Genomic DNA, 15,869 nt, shown 5'->3' on the forward strand with positions numbered 1-15,869 from the left:
CCCCTGCCAGCCCACGGGGCCTCTGCATCCCTCGCTTGTTGCCATCCCACAGCAACCAATTCCAGGTGCCGCTGCACACTGGGGATGCACGCAGCTGGAGGTGCACGCAGGGCTGCAGGGATCCCTCCTGCACTCCCGTGTCATCCCTTGCTCAACACCATGAAAACCACACCGCTTTCCCCACGGGATCCTTTATTTCTGCATGTGTTGTGATTGCCCCGTGGGGCAGGCTGTGCGCCAGCTCCCTCTGGGGTAGGAAGGATCTGGGGGCAGCGAGTGGGGTCTGCAGGGGATGTATGGCTTCTCTCCTTCAGTGCTACTGCGGGCAGGGTGCCGTGGCAGGGCCTAGCTCTCCTCCTCGGGCACAGCTGCAGGACTCCTGCTCTTGTCTTCACCCTTGGCCTCGGTGTCACCAGCAGGCAGGAGCAGAGCAGGGCTGGGGCTGGAGTGCCGCTGCTTGCGCATGAAAGGGAACACCCTGCAGGCAGAGCTGGGCTGAGCACCGCGGGGACCCTCAGCACCACGGCACCCCAGCACTGCCCTCACCGCTTCTTGGTTTCCGGAGGGATGACGGCTTCTGCCAGCAGGTTCCTGTAGAGCTCCGACTTAAGGAAGCGTGGGTAGGAGTCCTGGAGGAGCAGAGCATCAGGCCAAGGCTGAACCCAGCACTGCCCGCCCGGTACCCACCTTCTTCATCAGCATGTAGATGTGCATCTGTGCGTCGTCCATCACGTAGCGGTGGGGCGTCTTGATGCCCTCCAGCGTCCGCTCCATGGTTTTGCTATCGATGTTCACCCAGCGCGTGGCTCCCGGAGCCAGGAACTGCCTGGGGATCGATAGCAGGTGACCAGCACCCAGTCTGGCCCGGCCCCACGCTGGGATGGAGGGCTGGGATGGCCTCATCCCGAGGACCCGGCCCTGCTGCCGCATGGCACTCACTGGTAGATGGAGTCCACGATCTCATTGATGCGGGATTGCTCCCCATAGCGCAGCTCCTCGCACGCCTCCCAGAAGCTCAGATTCTCAGCTGGGGAAGAGGATGCGGTGTTGAGGAGGAGGATGTGATGTCAGGATGGGGACGTGGCATCGAGGAGGAGGACGTGGTGTCAGAGAGGATAGATGGTGTTGGGGAGAGGATGCGGTGTTCAGATGTGGGGGTGGCAGTGGGGAAGGGATGTGATGTTGGAAGAACATGGTGTAGGGATGAGAGGTGATGCTGGGGAAGGGACGTGGTGTTGGAACGGGGACGTGGCGTTTGGGAGGCCATGGTGCTGGACACCACCCATGGGCAAACCCTCCTCAGGTCCCAGCAGGGCCCAACAGCAAGGCAAAGCTGCGTGGAGGCAGTTGGTGTGAGGTGCAGCGGCAGGCTGGGTGGCAGACAGGGCTCACTCACCACTGAACTCCTTCTTGAGGAACTCGAGGAGCTGTGCGCGGCCCAGCGGGTCCAGCAGGAGCTCACTGAAGTTGAAGCCCCAGCGCTCCACCCGCAGCTTCGTGGGGGTCGTCACCCTGCGGGCAGCGTGCAGGAAGGGCTGGGGGCTGCAGGCATGGCCACCAGACAGCAGGGCCGCTTCTGTCCTCTCTCTGCAGCCGTCCCAGGGCTGGTGGCCCCCTGGGGGTTACTTACGTGGGGGCATTCATGGCCCAGTAGGTGGTGTCGTCGGTGATCCAGGGGTTGCTGGGTAGGCAGCCCGACATGATGGGGTCGTGGGGCACGTACTGCTCGTTGAACTTGAGGTACCTGCGGGGAGGGGTGGCTGGGAGGCTGGGCCACATCTCACCGCCCACCGTGGCCTTGACTCTCAGGGGATGCATGGGGGCAGCACAGGGAGGGGTGAGTCTTGGGATCTGCAATGGCCTCGGCTCTGCCCATCGCCATTGGGCATGTGCTGAGGGGGGCTGCCAGCCCGCTGCAGGACAGAGCTCACCCTTCAAGGCAGATGGACGATTTCACCCTGGTCCTGGCCATGGCCTTCCTGCAGTACTCGATCTGGGCCAGCCATGGGCACACGTCAGGGCCCTGCACCATGCAGCACCCCTACGGCTACCCCATGCTCCACTCACCTCTCGCTTGTAGTAGTCCATGTTCTTGGCCTGGAAGAGATGTGAAGGGCTGGGTGAGGGCTTGGGAGTTCTCTATGTATCCCTTGTGCCAGGGGGATGCCTCCCCCTGCCTCCACCCCACTGACACATCCCAGCAGGAACCCGACCTCCTGCCCCCTGCAGCATGGCAGCGGCCCTGGGCTGGAGACACTTACGTGGACAGATGACATGGCACACGGAGGAGAGAAGAGAAAACGCAGCAGTTAGAAAGGAGGGCTGGTGGCTGCGGGGCACAGGGTACCACAGTGCACACACCAGGGCAGCTGCAGGGATTGGAGCACCGGCACAGATGGCAGCAGGTGCACGGGAAACACAGCCCTCCCTGCTTAGCCATGGCAGCGGGGGCAACGGGACACAAGGACGTCAGCAGGGCTAAGGAGGTCACCGTGCAGGGTGAGACGTGGGGCAGCCCCGTGGGTCCAGCTCTGCTCACCAGCTGCACGCGGGTGGTGTGGCAGTTCCTGCGCTCAGGGCCCTGCTCCAGTACGTTGGGAGCTCCTGGCTGCAAGGAGAGCCATGTGCTGGGGTCCCCCAAGCACACCCAGCCAGCTGTGCCCAGACTGCACACTGCCACCAACCGTGTCCCTCCCAGCCTGTCCTCACCGGGGGCCTGTTGACGAGCCAGTAGGCCTGCTCCTGGCAGTCGATGACAATGCGGTCACCCTTCCGCCGCTGCTTGGCCGCCCTGTTTGTGCAGAAGTGGGGGGTTGGCAGCTGGGGGCCGCCCCATCCCTGCTGCCCATTGCCATCTCCATCACGTCCTCACGCTCACCGCAGCTGCTCCCGTGCTTGCATGACTACGAAGTCCCACGTGTGGTTGATTCTCTTGTGCAGGAGGTTGTAGTTGTCCTGGGGAGCAGCAGCCAGGTGGGCACGGCGTGGGACCTGCACCCTTGCCCAGCCCTGGGTCCTATTGCTGCTCCAGCACGGGGACTACACCTTATTGCAGCCCCACGCCGGGTGAGCTGAGGCCCCACAGCTCATCACACGCACCGCTCACCTTCTCATGTTCGATCAGGTCGCCCTGCTTGCGGATGTTCTTCTTGGCCAGGTAAATGGCTGCAGAGGAACGGAGCCGCTCAGCGGGGCTGGGACCCATTGTGGTCCATGGGTTCTCAGCTGGTGGGCACCTACCATAATCCAGCTCGGTGGCCGGCCACTTGGTGCTGGTCCAGAAGTAGGGGGTCTGGGGGGAGAGGGGCCGGGCTGAGCAGCACTGGGGTGCTGTGGGTTGGTGCTGCGACCCCGACTGCAGAGGGCACCCACCTGGAAGCGGTACGGCGACTCATCAGCACGCAGCACCAGGCTGCGGGGGTCCCGGAGCGGGTAGATGTAGCCGTGCCTCACGATCAGGTTGCCGAGGTGCAGCGACTCTGCGTGGGGGCAGCGGGGGCTGCCGGGCGGCTCTGCGAGCTGCCGGGACCCCCCGCCCCGCACCGGGCACTCACCCTCCTCCGAGATGCCGTACTTCTGGATGAGCCACTCCACGATGTCGTTCCCTGAGGATCGTGGCAGCGCTATGGTGCGGTGCGGTGCCCCGGTCCCAGGGGGCACGCGGGGTTACGGGGCACAGCCGCCCGCCCCAGGGAGGGCTCAGCCAACGCGGCAACGCTCCCAGCTGCAGTTCTGAGCACGTTTCTGAGTGCCGAGAGCCGCCCGCTGTGCTGTGCCACCCGAGGGCCGTTCCCGTGCACCGCTCCCCTCCTCACCACCGCACCGCCCTGGGCGCGATAGCCCACCTGTCACGGCATGGGGGATGACGGTGATGAGCAGCCTCTGGTTCCTCATCTTGATGCCCATGTCCGGGTCCTGCATGCTGACGATCATCCGCTCCATCTGTGGGGCACCGGCCGCGCTCAGCCCCACGGCGGAGAGAGCGGGGGCACGAGGAACAGGGACGACTCGGACGCAGGGCATCCCGCAGCCGGCAGAGCTGCCTCTGGGCCGGGGCAGCCAAACTTACTCCCCTCGGATCCCGACGCCCGGTGCGGTGCCCCCCGCCCGCTGTCTGCCCCGTGCCCGCCCGGTGCCGGCTCACCTTGCCCAGGCACGGCATTTGCAGGCGGGACTGCCCGCCGCCGCGGGGACCGCCGATGGTCATAGCGGGTGCGCGTCCCGCACCGCACCGCACCGCTCCTCTCCGCCCGGGGCTGCGGCTTCCCCGGTCCCAACCCCGCCCCGCCCCGCCCCGCCCGTCCGCCCCGCGCTCCCCCTCGCGGCTGCAGCGCTCTGCTGCCCGCCCGGTGCCCCCCGGGGCCGTGCGGGGCCGGGAGAGGCCGGCCGTCGGGTCCAGGAGCCCAACGAGGGGCGGCGGGCGGGGTGAGGGCGGGGAGCGAGGAGATGTGCGGGGTGTGTGTGAGTGTGCAGGAGGTGTATGGGTGTGCGGGGTGTGTGTGTGAATGCAGGGGTATTCGGGATATGCGGGGTGTGTGTGAGCGGGAGGTGCTCGGGATGTGCACGGTGCGCACATGCGGGAGGTACGCGGGATGTGCGCGGGGTGCGTGCGGGGTGCACGCGAGGGGCGGACGGCGCATTCAGGGCCCATTCAGGAGACGGGCCGAGCGCTCGCAGCGTGCGGGCAGGGGGTGCGGGGTGCGGACAGAGCTCCGGGTGCGCTGAGGACACGGAGCCGAGCGCCGCCGGCTCAGGAGACGCCCCGATCCCGCGGCTGCCGCTCGGTTCGCGGTGTGCGGGCGGGGGGGGGACGGGGCTGCGGGCAGAGCACGCGGCGCGGGCAGTGCGGACAGGCGCGGTGCGGGCGGGCGGCGGATGAGCTCACTGCAGTCACACCGCCCATGAGCGGGGCTGGAGCCGCCCGGCGCCGAGGGGCGGGGGCGGGCGGGGGCGGGCAGCGGAGCCGCCGCGTCTGCGGGAACCGCCGCCGCCGCCGCCGCCCCGCCGGGCCGCGCCGGGCAGCGCCGAGCGCAGCGGGGAGAGAGCAGCGGGAGCCGGGAGCGGAGCAGCGGGACCCCCCTCCCCCTGCAGAGCCCCCCCCGGGGGCCCGGCGCGGCCCGGCCATGCTCGGCCTGGACGTGTGCGAGGCGGGCGGGCAGCTGCTGGAGCTGCTGTGGCTGACGCTGTGCTACCGAGGTGAGCGGGCGGGGGGCAGCGCCGGGTGCTCGGGAGGGTGGGGGGGGGGCTACAGCGCGGGCCGAGCATCGCCCCCCGCAGCCGACGACAACAGGTGGGGCAGAGCCCGGGGAGCCCCGCGGTGCCCATCCCGGTCGGCCCCCGGCGCTGCATCCCGGTGCGGTGCCGCGAGGTGCGGGGCCGCTGCCTTTTCCCGGGGCTTGGAGACGAGCCCGGGGCTGAGCGCGGGGCCCTGCGGACTCCTAGAGTCGGGCGCGATGCGGCGGATGGGCCCTCGTCCCCCCCGCCCGACATGCGCCCACCGTCGGCCCCGGCCCCTTGGGTTTGTGGCTGTGCCTGCAGCCGGCGGGGCTGTGGGGCATGCAGAGCCCGGAGGGCTGCATGGCGGTGGGGATACCAACCTCGTGCACGGAAGGGCGCCGCGGGCTGCAAACGCACCCCGAGCCGCACACACGCAGCACCACGGCTCATCTCGCTGCACCGCTGTGCGGAAACGCAGCCGGCGGCACCGCCTCTGGGCTCTGCTGTGCCACCGGGCCCTGGGGACACGCAGCCCTGGGGATACGCAGCCTGGTGGCATCGCCGTGGCCCCGAGCAGGGAGACGGCACGGCTGCCGCATGGCAGCTTGGGGGCCATCAACCGCATCCATCTGAGCTCATCTCCCCCAGCCCGGCAGTGCCGGTGTGCCCTGGGGCATGGGGGTCCCCAGGGTGTCCTCGGATTGCCACTGCCTGTGCCCCGCAGACATCATGGCTGACAAGGAGGGGGTGATGCTGTCGCTGGAGGAGGAGGAGGAGGATGCCGACGTGGCCCTGGCGTATAAGACGCCGGAGAGGAAGAGCCTGCGGGAGATCCAGGAGCTGGACCCGGGGGATGAGAGCCTGCAGAAGTACAAGCAGGCGCTGCTGGGCAACATCCCTGTGGCCGTGGGTAAGGCTGGGGCTGGGAACCCCATCACCCCAACGCCCCGAGCATCCCATCACCCTGAGCATCCCATCACCCCGACACGTCACACCGGGTGATGCAGCCTCAGCGGGCGCAGGGAGCTGCGGCGCCCCCATCTCTGGAGGCATCCCCATGGGGAGGGCACGTCCCAAACGCGTCACCCGCGGGCGCTGCCTGTGCCCACCCCACTGCAGGGAGACCCCGGCATCCCCTGCTGTGGGTAACGCTGCCCGGGGACCCCGGTTGCCTTGGTTACAGGATCACCGCTGCAGTTGCCATAGGAACGGTTACGAGGGACCGGGGAATTCATCGGGATGGCGGAGATGGAGCGAGCGGCCGCGGGGGGGCTGTCAGCCAGGGGCTGCCCTTGTGCCTACGTGGGCTGGGCTGTGCCACGGAGCTTTTAACATGGGCTCATCCACAAAGGGATTGGGCTGAGGTGCCCTGCTGCCTGCAGCCCATTGTCCTCTGGCTGCTGCACGCAGCCCCTTGGGGCACATGGGCATCCTCCCCAGGAGTCCCCATCCCTCCTGCTCCGCGGCCCGAAGTGGCAACTCTCTGGGTGGGGGCCACACTGCGTCACTTGTTCCCAGATGCCAGCGTGCCCAACGTGCAGGTGACGAAGCTGACCCTGATGTGTGAGCAGGCGCCGGGGCCCATCACCATGGACCTGACGGGTGAGTGCTGCCGGTCCTCCATGGCAGAAGGGAGGAGGAGGAGGAGGACGGGTGCCATGCTGACAGACCATCTGCCCCCCACAGGAGACCTGGAAGTGCTGCAGAGCCGTCCCTTCGTGCTGAAGGAGGGGGTGGACTACAGGGTGAAGGTGTCCTTCAAGGTAAGGTTCCGTGGGCACCTGACATCACCTGTGGGCTCTGTGCCTCTCTGGGGGTGGCTGCCCACCCTGGGGACCCACACAGCCCCCAGCATCACTCAGTGCCCATCCCAAGGAGCCGCATCGCAGGGCGGTGTTGGTGGCTGTAGGGTGGGTGCCCCACCGAGCCCAGCACGTGGAGCCTCTCAGTGCCCCTTTGTGCCCGCAGGTGAACAGGGAGATCGTCTGTGGGCTGAAGTGCCTGCACCTGACGTACCGCCGCGGCCGGCCGGGTGAGTGGGGTCAGGGATGGGATGGGGCAGCACCGCCTGGCCCTGCTCACCCAAACCCCTCTCGCCCTCTCGCCCAGTGGACCGCGACGTCTTCATGGTGGGCAGCTACGCACCGCGGGCCGAGGAGTACGAGGTGGTGACGCCAGCCGAGGAGGTGCCGCGGGGCCGGCTGGTGCGTGGCTCCTACCGCGTCCGCTCGCTGGTCACCGACGATGACAAGACGGAGCACCTCGCCTGGGAGTGGGGCCTGTGCATAAGGAAGGGCTGGGAGGACTGAGACCCCCCCCGGTCCCACCGTTGCGGGGATCCCCCCGCCGCCCGGGGACCCCCTGCCGCCCGCGCCGCCCCACCGACGGGAAGGTGGAGGGGTCCCTTAGCAAAGCGGGCGCCCGCGGTCGTGGTCTTGGCAACCAAAGTTATTTTTAATCGCTGTTTTTTTTTGATACCGACGCCCGACTCGTCCTCGCGGCACCTCCATCGCCGTGCACTGCTGTGCGCTGAGCTGCGCCCGGCCGCAGGCTGTGCTCCTCCATCGCCATTAAACCCTACAGACGTGTCTCTTACTGCCGTGTCCGTGTTCCCGGGCCTGCCGTAGGGACGCGTGCCTGGAAATCCGCCACCTGCTCGCTGCCTTATCTCCGTGCTGGCAGCCAGTAGCGGAGGGCCACGAGCTCCCACGGCCCAGCACCTCCCGCCCCGCCGCCCTTATCTGCCCCTCTCCCCGTGTGAAGGCTTTGGCAGTGGGACGGCGCCATGCGGGGCGGCGCGGTGCTGTGTGTGCTGCTGCTATCGCTGGCCTGGCTGAGCCTGGCATGGGGGGCTGAGGGTGGGGAGGAGGATGGGGAAGTGGTGGGGGGGGAGGAGGAGGAGGAGGATGAAGAGGATGAGGTGCTCTCGGATGAGCTGAAGGAGGAGGACGGCGTCCTGGTGCTCCATGAGCACAACTTCGCTCGTGCCCTGCGCGAGCACCGGCTGCTGCTGGTGGAGTTCTGTGAGTGCCTGCGGGGCAGGGGGGGAGGAGGCAAGGCTGTGGGGTGTGAGATGTGAGGGCCTGAAGGATAGGGGTTGGCAGAGGGGCACTGGGCATGAGAGGTGGAGCGGGGACAGAGGGCAGGGTCATGGGGTGGAGGGGACAGCAGAGGCATGGACCTTGTGGCAGAGGACGCGAGGTGGGAATACAAGACATGGGCACGGCGGCTCACATGTGCCATTAGGTGCCCTCAGCCTCACCCCTGGGCTGGGGACACCCCTGGGTTGGGGACACCCCTGGGCTGGGGAGACCCCTGGGTTGGGGACACCCCCTGCGGGCCGTGCTGCGGTGACACCGAGCCCTGCGCAGATGCTCCATGGTGCGGGCACTGCCGCCGTTTGGCCCCTGAGTTCGCCCGTGCGGCCGCATTGCTGAGGAACGGATCAGAGGTGGGACGGCTGGGCAAGGTGGACGCCGTGGCGCAGACAGCCCTGAGCACCGAGTTCCACATCGATGCTTTCCCCACGCTCAAACTCTTCCGCGATGGCAATCGCACCCACCCCGTGGCATACAGCGGTAGGGCTGTGCGGGGCGCTGTGAGGGCGGGGGGCGGGTGGGGAGGTGATGGTGAAGGGGTGACGGCATCCCGACAGCGGCTCCGTGGCGACGGTGGGGTGGTGGCGCGGTGGCTGTGATGGCCGGTGCAGCCCCGCTCCGTGTTCAGGCCGCATGGATGCTGAAGGCATGGTGCTCTGGATGCAGCGCCGGGCCGGGCCCAGCGCCACGCTGCTGCACGACGCCGCCACCGCCGCCGCCTTCATCAGCGCGCAGGACGTCGCCGTGGTGGGCTTCTTCAAGGTGGGCTGGGGCCGGGGCGGGCAGGGCTGGGCTGCGGGCACGGCGGCGCTGATGGTGGAGACGTGCAGGACCTGCGTGGCGAGGCAGCGCGGGCGTTCCACGAGGTGGCTGCAGAGATGGAGGATCTGGTGTTCGGTGTGGCCGAGGAGGATGAGCTGTTCGAGGCGTACGGGCTGTCGGCAGACACCGTTTGCCTCTTCAAGAAGGTGAGTGGGCTGGGGGCAGTGGGGCTGCTTTGGGGTCCGGTGCTCACTGTCCCATGCCTGCAGTTTGATGAGGGGCGGACGGATTTCCCCGTGGATCCGGAGCAGGGCCTGGACGTGGCCAAGCTGACGCGGCAGCTCGTTGTGCACAGCCTGAAGTTGGTGATGGACTTCTCCAATGAGGTATGGCTGCTGCCCACCCCAGCCCCGGCGTGGCTGCAAGGTGCCTGGCCTCACCCTCCTCCTGCCCCACAGACTTCCAGCCAGATCTTTGGGGCCAAGATCCCCCACCACATGCTGCTCTTCCTCAACACCTCTGTAGCAGAGCAGCAGGCGCTGCGGGATGAGTTCCGTGTGGCCGCCAGCACCTTCCGGGGCGAGGTGAGGTGGTCCCGTGGCAAGAAAGGATGGGACCTGGGGGACCACAGCTTCAGTGCTGCCCGTCCCCCCCTCCAGGTGCTCTTCGTGGTGGTGGATGTGAACGGGTACGGTGCCGCCGTTCTGTCCTTCTTCGGCCTGACGCCCAGCGATGCACCCACACTGCGCTGCGTCAAGATGGAGAACAACCGCAAATACCGCATGGAGGTGGACGCCTTCTCAGCCACGGCCGTGCGTGACTTTGTGCAGGAGGTACTGGATGGCAAGGTGAAGGTGAGGAGATGGGTGCCTGGATCTGAACCTGGCCACGTGTCCCACCACTGCTCAGTGTGGGCTCCATCAGCAGAGGGGTGGCCAGCAGGGACAGGGAGGTGACCGTCCCTTTCTGCTCTGCTCTTGTGAGGCCCCATCTGCAGCACTGCGTCCAGGGCTGGAGCCCCCAGGACAAGAAAGACAGGGAGCTGTTGGAGAGGGTGCAGGGGAGCCACAGAGATGATCAGGGGCTGCAGCACCTCCACTACAAAGACAGGCTGAGGGAGCTGGGCTTGTTCAGCCTGGAGAAAAGAAGGCTGGGGGTGACCTCATTGCAGCCTGCAGTACCTAAAGGGAGCCTACAAACAGGAGGGGAGTCAACTCTTGGAAAGGGTGGATAACTGCAGGACAAGGGGAAATGGTTTGAAGTTGAAAGAGGCAGGATTGAGGTTGGATGTCAGGGGGAAGTTCTTTACAGAGGGAGTGTTGAGGTGCTGGAACAGCTGCCCAGAGAGGCTGTGGATGCCCCGTCCATGCCTGGAGGTGTTCAGGGCCAGGTTGGATGGGGCCCTGGGCAGCCTGGGCTGGTATTAAATGTGGAGGTTGGTGGCCCTGCATGTGGCAGGGGGTTGGAGATTCATGATCCTCGAGGTCCCTTCCAATCCTGGCCATTCTGTGATTCTGTGATCCTGCTGTTCCCACAGCCCCAGCTGCTGAGTGCAGAGCCCCCCGAGGACTGGAACACGCGGCCCGTTAAAGTGCTCGTGGGGAAGACCTTTGAGCAGGTAGCATTTGATGAGACCAAGAACGTCTTTGTGAAGTTCTGTAAGTGCTGAAGTGCTGTCCCTGAGCTCCATCACGAGCATCCATCCTCTCCATGACCACTCCTGCACCCCCATCCCTTGCCTATCCCCGGTGCCCCCAGCCCAGCCGTGACCTCCATCGCCGTGCCCGTCACACAGATGCACCATGGTGCGCCCACTGCCAGGAGATGGCGGCTGCCTGGGAGGAGCTGGGCGAGCGCTACAAGGACCACGAGGACATTATCATTGCCGAGATGGATGCCACGGCCAACGAGCTGGAGAACATCAGCATCAGCGGATACCCAACACTGCACTACTTCCCTGCTGGGCCGGGCAGGAAGGTGGGTAGGGACGGGTATGGGGCATCCCTGGCTCTGCCAGCACCTGAGGAAGGTTGGGCTCAGACGTCACCCCGTGTCCTCTTCCTGTCCCCTGTGTCCAGATGGTCGAATATAGGAGCACCAGAGACGTGGAGACCTTCTCCAAGTTCCTGGAAAATGGAGGGAAGCTGCCGGAGGAGCCACCCACAGTGAGTGAGGTGCCCCCATCCCTGGGCGGGGGCTGCCAGCTGGGGCACAGACCCTGCAGGACACATGGGATGGAGACAGGCCATGTCCATCCCTGTCTCACCACCACCTTCTGCAGGTGTCCAAGGCCCCGGAGAACAGCACAGAGACACCGAGCCCATCTGGCACAGCCGAAGCCCGGGAGGAGCTGTGAGCCCTGTCCTGCTGCAGCGGGCATTATAAATGACCCTGGAAATGATGTGGGCTCTGTCTGTGTCTGCAGGGTGCAGTTCAGCCCCTGCTGGGGGGGCACGCAGCACAGAATGGTGCCTGCTGGGCCTCTTGGGGACACAGTGCAGCTGGTGGGTGTCACGATGAGGGTTGAGCCCAGTGGGGTGTGCAGGGCAGAGTCTGTCCCATGGGCAGCTCGGCCTCAGGCACCCATGGCACTGAGCATTCCCATGGAGGGGGTGCTGCCTTTGCCTCCCTGTGATGCTGGACCCAACACAGCCTGGGCACGCTGCGATGCTTGTCCTCCTGACCCAGCAGTGTGAGAGCGCTGCAGGCAGCCCTTGTACTGCCCCAGGCATGGGGCTGAGCTGTCAGGGTGCTGGGGACAAAGGAACCACAGAGGGCTTTTGGCTTCATGGCCTCAAGGCCTCCTGCCCCATGCCTGGGCTGCAAGAATGCAGAGCTGCCCCAGGGCTCCAGTCCCCGAAGCGGGCTGTCACACCCTGGGAAGGCAGGAGAAGCCCCAGATGGGCTCCAAGCCTTCCTCTAGAGCCTTTCCAATGCCTGGCTCACAGCCTCAGGACCCCCTGGCACTCCCTCAGTCCCCAGCACCGTCCCCTCCCCCTGAGCTGCTGCTCTCCAGCCATAAGCAATGGCTCTGGGATCCCCGTGCCCCCCATCCTGTGAGCAGCCCCACCGTGTGCCCGTGGCCCCGGGCCAAAGCAGGGCCCTTCTGTCTGCTCCCATTCACCAGTTGTCTCAGCCCGCTCCCACATCTGCTCTGCAGGGAAGGAAAAAAACAGAAGGCACCGGGATGTGGGGTTTTTATTTCATTTTATCCAAGTACCTTTGAAAAGATCATTGTACAAGTCAGAACATGAGGATGCACAGGAGACATCACCAGGGCTGCACGGCCGCTGGAGGATGCTGCGCTCGGCAAATGTACATATTTACAGGGAACCCCCTGAGAAAAAAAGGGGGAGACGGAAATCCCAGGCATGGTAACAACCTCACCAGACACAACACCATCAGAACTTAAAAAAGAGGGAGGAAAGACGTTCGTAACACTGTTCCCTGGCTGAAAACGATTTTGCTGGACTTCACATAGTGATAGGCAAGTCACAGAACCATGTTTAAAGGCACTCGGTGACGTGTACAAGAGGCTGAGTTGTCCCCACACAGTGCCACTCGGCCCCAGCCCTGCAGGCAGCCGAGTTGGGCCCCAAAATGTGCTGCAGCAGCAGTGGGCAATGGGCACGCGGGTGGGCAGGGTGAGTGCTGACGTGGGACCCCCTAGGAGCTGGCAGTGGGGGCACAGAGGCTGGGTTTGCCCAAGGGCGAGAGCAAAGCTGTGGCTGCTGGGGCACAGAGCATGGGCTGGTGGGGAGGGCAGGGCTGAGGGCAGGCGGAGCTGAGCTCAGTCCCATCTGCACACCCAAGCAGCGGCCCCTTACAGTGACTGCAGCACTCAGGAGAGCTGGCCGTTCACATCCCCACAACTCCTTTGCTGCTGGCTTCGGACCACAGTGCCCTCACACTGCCTCCCCAGAGGCACAGAACCTGACAGAAGACACAGGACACATAACGTGATGGTTTTTGTCCTCAGACTGGAAGCATCCAATTGGTTTCCTCCCCACACTACCTCTCTCCTAAGGCAACTCCCCTGACCAAAGTCCAGCCTTGGCACTGGGGGCCTGCGCACGGCTGCCTGCCCTCCGTGGGGCTGCAGCACCCTCCAGGAGGCAACGTCTGCCCCAGGAGCAGGCACACGTGGGGGACAAGCACAGGGCATGGGATGCCAGGGCCCAGCCGTGCTGAGCAGCAGCTGATCCTCACTGGTGGCCCACAGCCCTGCCCTGGTGGAAGGCGCCACGGGAAGCCTGCAGCACCAAGAACTGGCACCCGCCTCCCCTTCCCTTAGGGATTCACTCGGTCACAAGAAAGCTCAGGAGAAAAACCACCCTACCAGGTCCAGTAGCTGCAACTACCAGGGAGGCGAGAGCCCAGCTCGTTCAGAATGGCTCAGTTGTCTTCAGATTGTGCAGAAGTGCAGCGGTGCCCCTCTGGAGTGCAGCAGTGACTTCCACAGCAGCAGGGACAGCAGCTTGTCGGCTGGGTGCATCCCACCCAGCATTGCTCAGAGCCATACACACCGAGGGGACAGGGAAGGGTGCTGTGAAAGCGAGGACCACACGGAGTTTGACGGATGGCTGTACACTTTGGGTGAGTTCTGCAGTACCTGTATGTTTTACATTTACATAAGAGCACTGTGACATTGGAAATATTTTCCTTTTATTACAATATATCAAAAATATGCAGCTTTAGTAAACAAGTTCATTTTACACTTTCTAATGCACTGTACAATGCTACATTACACTTATATTCGGTATGGAGAGGGAGCCCAGGCTCCCACTGGCAGGTTTGTGGGGTGAAACGACTTCCCATGGCACAGCAGAGCTTGCCCAGGTCCTGGCACAGAGGGGGCTGCGCCCCGGGCTCGCCCAGCACCTCCTGGAGAAGCACCGCCAGCGTCTGCCCCAGACCTTCTCCTCCAGTCCCAGAGTCTTTCACAGTCCTTTCCTCAAAGCCTCTGCAGCCTTGGAGCCTAGTCGATCTTCTCCACCTTCCCGATGATCTTCTCTTCGAAGATGGGCAGGATGGTGTCGTCCTCCCGCACCTCCTCGAAGACCACACCGCAGTCGAACTCGTCGCTCACTTTCTTGAAGTAATACCTGAGAGAGCAGAAACATGGGGACACAGAGGGGTCAACCTGTGTGGGACACCGCAGTGCCACCCAAACACAGGGAGCAGCACTTCCACGGCTGTGAACTCATGAGGAATGGGAGCAGCCACGGCAGACATTGAGGCTGGCATCTGCCCCTGCCCTCTCAGTGACAGCAGTCAGAATGCATGCGGGCACGTTGAGGAGCTCAGGCTCTGAATCCCAGCCCGTTCTCAGCTCTCACAAAAGCTGGCTGGAGGTCCTGATGCTGGCAGGGCCCTGGGGCGTTCCTAAGCAGGCTTCCTTCCCCAGGCAGCTCCTACTTGGAGGCGGTGCTTTGCAGAGCTTCCTATCCCACACCTGGTGCTACAGAATGACGGGCATTTTGGGACTCAGCAGGGCCCAGCCTCCCTGCTCACACTGAAGGAAATTCTGGGAGCCTGAAATGGCTCTGGCAGTTGGGATGTTCCCCACAGCATCGGCAAGCACTGGTTGATGCTGCTCCTCACCAGCCCAGGACACTGTGCAGCCCTGTAGGGCAAGCGACTTCTGTTTGGGGCACAAACTGTGATGCAGAATATTTCTGGTACAAAACCCAATCTCCCATGTCCTCATAACCTGCCTCTTCAACAGCCAGACCCTCCCACTCAAACCCAAACATAAGCCTGCTTCCATGAGGCAGGATTACAGATGCAAGTATGGGTTCTACCCTTATTTAAAAAGTACATTCCTGGCTCACTTTGGGACTTACTTTTCTAAGAGTGTCCACTGGCAACCAGACATTTCTGCTGTGCTGCCATAACCCTGCAAGGCTGCTGAGAACCCCAGGAGCTCCCCTGACCTACCTCCTTTGCCTTGACAGGAGCAACAACGCTGCATCCCGCTGGTGGCGGCTGCCAGGGGTTGCTGAGGTTGCTGACAGTATGCTGGCACCACACTGCACGTGGTGAGCAGCCCTTACCTGTAGTTCCCTTTCTTGGTCAGCAGCTCCTTGAACTGTCCCAGTGTCACCACGCGCCCTTTGACGAGGGTGCGGTACGGGATGGGCTCTCCACAGAAGTAGTAAGCAACCACGATGTTCTCACACGGCTGGGATGCACCACTGCCCGGCCTCTTCTGGGGCTTCAACCTGTTGTACGAAATCACAAGCAACATCCTGAGTATCAGCCTTTGGTGCTCGCAACAGGCCCAGCATCATCACCAGCACTGGGTGCTGGTCTGGGTGAGGGGCTGCCCGTGCAGGGGGTGCAGGTCAAGACCTTCCTATACCTGCAGAGAACTGGGGCCTTTCTGTATGGAGGTGCCAAACTAACAGTCAGGAAACACGTTTTACTCTGACCACCTTTCTTGGCACACACCTGCACACTCAGGCTGGTGGAACAGCTCTTGGGAAGGCTGGATGGAGGCCAGGCTGCAGCTGGGAGGAAGCAGGCACGGGTTCCAGCTCAGCCTCTTCATGCTGCAGAAAAACCCATCCCCAAGGACAGGCTTGGAGGGGTGCCTTTCCTGCAGCACTGGACTCTGAGAGCAGTTGGTAGGGCATGGCAAGGCAGAGCATCACAGGCCCATTGCAGCCAATCAATGTCACCCCTGGTGTGCACCACTGTGACTGGGCTTCAGGCTTCTGGCTTGCCACCTCGGTACAAGCAGTGCTTCAGTGATGGCTTGCAGGATTTGGTTGGCAGGAGAAGCCTTCA

General features: G+C 64.4%; 4 protein-coding genes across 4 annotated transcripts in view; 2 read left to right on the forward strand and 2 right to left on the reverse strand.

The window, feature by feature from the left end:
• Positions 1-345: 345 nt before the first annotated feature.
• Positions 346-4,207, reverse strand: RGS11 (regulator of G protein signaling 11; the record flags this gene model as incomplete). The annotated part of the gene is made up of 17 exons (XM_079542748.1): positions 346-478; positions 547-629; positions 688-826; positions 940-1,027; positions 1,397-1,512; positions 1,631-1,744; positions 1,932-1,993; positions 2,068-2,097; positions 2,540-2,608; positions 2,710-2,791; positions 2,879-2,955; positions 3,107-3,165; positions 3,241-3,292; positions 3,373-3,479; positions 3,555-3,605; positions 3,846-3,942; positions 4,145-4,207. 17 exons carry the CDS (start codon positions 4,205-4,207, stop codon positions 346-348), a joined length of 1,422 nt encoding a protein of 473 aa, XP_079398874.1.
• Positions 4,208-5,123: 916 nt separating this feature from the next.
• Positions 5,124-7,526, forward strand: ARHGDIG (Rho GDP dissociation inhibitor gamma; the record flags this gene model as incomplete). Its single annotated transcript, XM_079542990.1, has 6 exons — positions 5,124-5,196; positions 5,942-6,127; positions 6,736-6,819; positions 6,904-6,980; positions 7,186-7,249; positions 7,327-7,526. The coding sequence occupies 6 exons, from the start codon at positions 5,124-5,126 to the stop codon at positions 7,524-7,526; spliced, it is 684 nt and encodes a 227-aa protein (XP_079399116.1).
• Positions 7,527-8,002: 476 nt separating this feature from the next.
• Positions 8,003-11,433, forward strand: PDIA2 (protein disulfide isomerase family A member 2; the record flags this gene model as incomplete). Its single annotated transcript, XM_079542907.1, has 11 exons — positions 8,003-8,240; positions 8,589-8,795; positions 8,944-9,077; positions 9,146-9,283; positions 9,347-9,463; positions 9,536-9,661; positions 9,737-9,931; positions 10,615-10,735; positions 10,873-11,054; positions 11,156-11,242; positions 11,359-11,433. The coding sequence occupies 11 exons, from the start codon at positions 8,003-8,005 to the stop codon at positions 11,431-11,433; spliced, it is 1,620 nt and encodes a 539-aa protein (XP_079399033.1).
• Positions 11,434-14,055: 2,622 nt separating this feature from the next.
• Positions 14,056-15,869, reverse strand: part of AXIN1 (axin 1) — a gene marked incomplete at both ends in the record, with an annotated part of 66,098 nt that continues 64,284 nt past the window's right edge. Inside the window, 2 exons of the mRNA XM_079542693.1 lie at positions 14,056-14,182; positions 15,134-15,301. Of these exons, the coding sequence (XP_079398819.1) occupies positions 14,056-14,182; positions 15,134-15,301 (295 nt within the window). The remainder of the gene's footprint in view (positions 14,183-15,133; positions 15,302-15,869) is intronic.

Source organism: Tetrao urogallus (assembly GCF_951394365.1).
Source record: "Tetrao urogallus genome assembly, chromosome: 15".
Taxonomy (NCBI): domain Eukaryota; kingdom Metazoa; phylum Chordata; class Aves; order Galliformes; family Phasianidae; genus Tetrao; species Tetrao urogallus.